Source organism: Zingiber officinale, chromosome 9B, assembly GCF_018446385.1.
Source record: "Zingiber officinale cultivar Zhangliang chromosome 9B, Zo_v1.1, whole genome shotgun sequence".
In the NCBI taxonomy this organism is placed as follows: domain Eukaryota; kingdom Viridiplantae; phylum Streptophyta; class Magnoliopsida; order Zingiberales; family Zingiberaceae; genus Zingiber; species Zingiber officinale.
The window spans coordinates 50,530,300-50,534,861 of record NC_056003.1 but is presented as its reverse complement, the minus strand read 5'-3'; the positions used below and the strand labels follow the sequence as shown (position 1 = coordinate 50,534,861).

Below are 4,562 nucleotides of genomic sequence, written 5' to 3'. Positions count from 1 at the left end.
GTCAGACAACGATTTTATGTGAAACGATTCAAAATTTATGCATCTCAAGCGGACTTCTTCAACTGCAATTTAGGATTCGGTGATCCTTTCTCTCGAACGGGATACAAACACCAAAGAGAGTTTGAAATGTGTCAATTTTACCTTCCGCTCTCTTTCCTTTTTACGTCCCCACAGGACGTCACACGGGAGGGACATGGGGACGTAAAAAAAGATACTATCCCTTTTAGAAAGGTTATGGGTGATGAGGGATTCAAAGCCTCGACATCGTGACTAAGATCAATTCAGTCATCAAACACTTTCTATTTATAATCAAAGGAAAAGAGAAGATTATTCATTTTACCAAACATATATACATCAAATCATGATTTTATAATCTTATAATAAGATCGATAATTTTTTCATCAATTTCATCAAAAAGTTCAAATACAAGTATATGAAATATACTAATTTCCCATCCTTACTTTACATGAAGTTACAAACATATATTTTCAAATATAAATTTACAAACATATATTTTTAAAAATTATTATTGGAGGAATCTAAGATATAAGATAATCTTAAGATAGAAAGAAATTGAATTCTGACAATTCCCTTATTTTGTTATCATAGCACAACTTTAGAAGTTTTCTAAAAATTCTTACCATACCACAACTTTAAAGGTTTTCTAAGAATTCGTTATTTTATTTCTATATCTATAAATTATTCATCTAATTAATATAAAGATGAAATAAAAATCATATATTATATATAATATAAAATGTAAAATATAAATTATATAATATAAATAAAATTAAATAAAAATAAAAAATATAAGAAAAATATAAAATTAATATACTATATATATATAACGTATATATATAACATGTAAAATATATAGTATATATAATAATTCTCCGATTCTCATCCCAAATTGACAAACTATGATTGGTAGTACAATTGACGGTGAAACAACAAGAAGAGAAGGGCCACTGCAATGTTAATCAAGGAGGAAGTAGATTGAAGAGATTCCTATGTTGTTAAGGGAGGAAATGATTTCTCCACCCAAGTTAAGGTTGCTCCCAAGAGTAAAAACAACAGGAGTCGAGCAAGGCGAGGGCACAAAGGCTGAAAGAGCTCTATGCAGTCACAGTTACGGTGTTCGATCAAAGCGGAGACACAAAGGGATTCATAAATACATGTGTCTCAGGCAGCTCATGTTGCAGCCGTATCCAGCAGAGTAAAGTCCTCACAACTAGTGCCTTAAACTGGTGGAAGCCTGCAAAGCTATGACAATTAATGGGAAGTTTCCTTAGAAATTTCTGTAGTGACTACTAGAAAATAAATTTCTAATTGATATTTTGAATGGAAGCAGGCGGCACCAAATAATCCAACCGAATAGAAATCTTAAGAGCAAAACACGAAAGAGAACAGATATACCAATCAAAATCCAATTTTTTTTTTCCAATACAGAGAATCGAAAACCGAACTAGTAGAAGAACCCTAGCACTTTGCCACCAGCATTCTTTCTCCTTGCTTCTTCGTGATCCATGATACCGGCAGATGTAGTCAGCACAATGTAACCAAACTGCGTATTTCAGTTCAAAAAAATGACAGTTTAGCATTATGCATCAATGGAACTCAAAGACTATGAAGTATATCATAAAAATTAGATTCAAGCTACGTAGTTCTTTGACAGATTAATTCAAAATTTTCATGTGTAAGGTAATTAGACCTTAAATTAACCAAGCTGCGAAAAAGGTTATTTAAAGAGAGCTTAACATTATTAAGGATATTCTTGAGGATGGTTTACAAGTGAAAGATAGAGAGCTATTTCTAGGCACCCTCCTCCCAAATATAAAATTGAGATTAACTTGACCCAATGTCTAAAGAGTTATCTAGAATGATCTTCCTTTCAAAGAAAGACCATGAGTCAAAGAAATTAACCAAGCTGTGAAAAAGGTTATTTAAAGAGAGCTTAACATTATTAAGGATATTCTTGAGGATGGTTTACAAGTGAAAGATAGAGAGCTATTTCTAGGCACCCTCCTCCTAAATATAAAATTGAGATTAACTTGACCCAATGTCTAAAGAGTTATCTAGAATGATCTTCCTTTCAAAGAAAGACCATGAGTTATTTACAGCCTTAGCTACTAGGTTTTAATAAATCACTAAGGTGGACCAATGTACCAGTGTTTTGGAGTAGTTGTTAGGCCAATCACTAAGGATCTAGTATCAGCTTTGCGGTAGCAATTTTTTTACCAAATATTTTAATTTTTTAAACATTTAGCACTTGCAGAAACATAATCAATGCAAATCAGTTGACAAGTATGACAAATTAAACCATCAAAATAGTAACATTACTATCATTCTATGTTCTGGTTCTATGTTCTGAGAACATTGATGTAGAAGATCAAAAGCAAACTAAAATTACCTGCCGTGATGGAAGCAGTCTAGCAGTCCAAGACTCAATCTCTTTAACACCCACATCAAAGCGAGGACTAATAACACCACATTTGTTCAACCTGCCATTCAATTCAACAACAATTTTACCAGCACGGTGGTCATCAACGTACTCAAACTCACCAATGTAGCCTGTTGAAACAGAAAATTAAGAATTATGGGAATGAAATGCTAGTGGCATCAGAACTAAAGTATTTCGGAAAGCACTAACCATGCTTCTGCATGACAAGGAGAAACTTTATAATCACTTTCGAGGAAGGTCTTATCATGACCTGCCTCTTTCCACGCTTCTCAGCATTGTACATGCTCTTAAGAGCATCATTAAGGACACTAACTCTCACCATCCTTACCAAGTGTGCAAAAACCTGAACTGATCCTGTTAGCAGATGAGAAAATGAAACTATAACCACAATCCAATGAGTACGGAAAGAAAAGGGTTGTTCATGCTACGACAATAGAGATTTTGGTTAGGCAGATATTAATCTGTTGTGGTTACTTAACAAATAGCTTAATCACTAAACATGAAGTCATTGGAAAATAAAGGATGTAAAAGCTGAAACATTCCAAATGCAATCTGAAACTCCCCTCAATTTTGCCTAGATATGACACAAAATCTAAACACATTTCACATGCAAAGAAAAAGATGAATATCTGATTCATTATTCATGGTTGGACCAAAGCCATGAGCTTCAATGCACTAAAAAGGCAACAGAACCTGACTGTATCAACTGGATTATCATGGTTCAGCCTCCAATAATGTGGCCCAATTATATTTGTGATATTTAATTATTTCTACTGTCATCCTAGACCCAGCTCACCCATCAGCTGTGCTTAGCACTGGTCGAATAGTAAGAGATTGTGTGAAAGATGGTCAGCAAGGATATCAATATGCTATCAGCATGGTTGAGAGTATGCACTCCCTTCACCAGAGAAGCCACAATACCGTCCTAAACTGGTAATAGCCAACTAAAGGATCAACCCTTGCTCACTACTCATACATCTAAAAAGAAGGAGTAAAAACCACAGAACTTGGCATTGAATCCAATTCAATACAACGTTGAGATCATGCAATTGTAAGTCAAACAGTAAAAAAGCTTCTAATTTTTTTTGAATTTAACAATAAAAAATACCCAGTGACTTCCTAATTCAACTGAAATGCACAGGCAATGCTCAGGCAACGACACAAGAATACTTGTATGTCAAAGGAATTATAAGATCATTGCAACCATGTAAATCTTTTTTGTCTAAAGAACAAAACAGAAGTCGAAAAAGATTTCGAAAATCTAGAGTAAACAACATTTTTTACATCACATTTACGCAATCCCGATCAGTAGGAACAAAGGCATTTTCGCAACGTCTTCCCTTATCCGCATGCTAAACAAGTTATAAAAACGCACTCTACAGATACAAGAGCAAGCAAATCAAGAACTAAAAGTTATACAATATAGAGAACAAAGGCCAGCAGAAAACTATCAGACAAAAGGAAATCATCAGAAAAAGAGATCTAAAACTGAAATCAGTAGAATATAAAGATCAAACCTCAGGGAGAAAGCGCGAGATCGACAGCGACAGAGGACCTGGCCAAACCCTAATTCCTCGAAGAAGAACCGCGGCTGGTGTTCGTTTATTTATATACACGTGCGATTCCCCGGCCGATTCACGCTTTGCACGGTTTGCCCTAAGTCTCTATATGGACTGGCCGGTCCGGCCCGGCTCAGAGTAACTCCTCAATGTGAATTAATGGGCTGGTTTACTCGTCAATGTGCAAATAATGGGCCGTATCAAATGGTAATTATTATTCTACGGCCGGGTCAAATAATGGGCCGGATTAACTCGACATGCAAATAAGGGGTTGGGTCAAATAATGAGCCGGATTAACTCGTCAATAAATTGCAAATTGTATCTAATATCTGATTGTCTATAAATTCTTTACTTATTTTGTTATGTTGCTTTTAATGAATCATAATTAGTAATTATGGTTTAATGACGATCTAGCTTTATTATTTTAATATGAATGGAAAGTAAAAATGAAAGGGAGGAAAAAGGTGTATGAGACTTTAGTCCCATATTAAAAAAAATTATAGATATACTGTATTAATGACTCCTCTAGTGTTTGCCTCACA

At 34.6% G+C, this 4,562-nt stretch overlaps 1 protein-coding gene across 2 annotated transcripts; it reads right to left on the bottom strand.

Moving 5' to 3' along the window:
• Window positions 1-1,304: 1,304 nt before the first annotated feature.
• On the bottom strand, window positions 1,305-4,103 carry LOC122025763 (40S ribosomal protein S15a-1-like). 2 transcript variants are annotated; one of them, XM_042584638.1, is made up of 4 exons: window positions 3,979-4,103; window positions 2,651-2,815; window positions 2,411-2,571; window positions 1,305-1,564 (listed from the first exon to the last, which is right to left on the bottom strand). In XM_042584638.1, exons 2-4 carry the CDS (start codon window positions 2,781-2,783, stop codon window positions 1,466-1,468), a joined length of 393 nt encoding a protein of 130 aa, XP_042440572.1. In that variant the 5' UTR covers window positions 2,784-2,815; window positions 3,979-4,103; the 3' UTR covers window positions 1,305-1,465. The 2 variants fall into 2 exon arrangements, with proteins under 2 accessions (XP_042440572.1, XP_042440571.1); XM_042584637.1 differs by having other exon boundaries at window positions 2,651-2,804; window positions 3,979-4,095.
• Window positions 4,104-4,562: the final 459 nt, after the last annotated feature.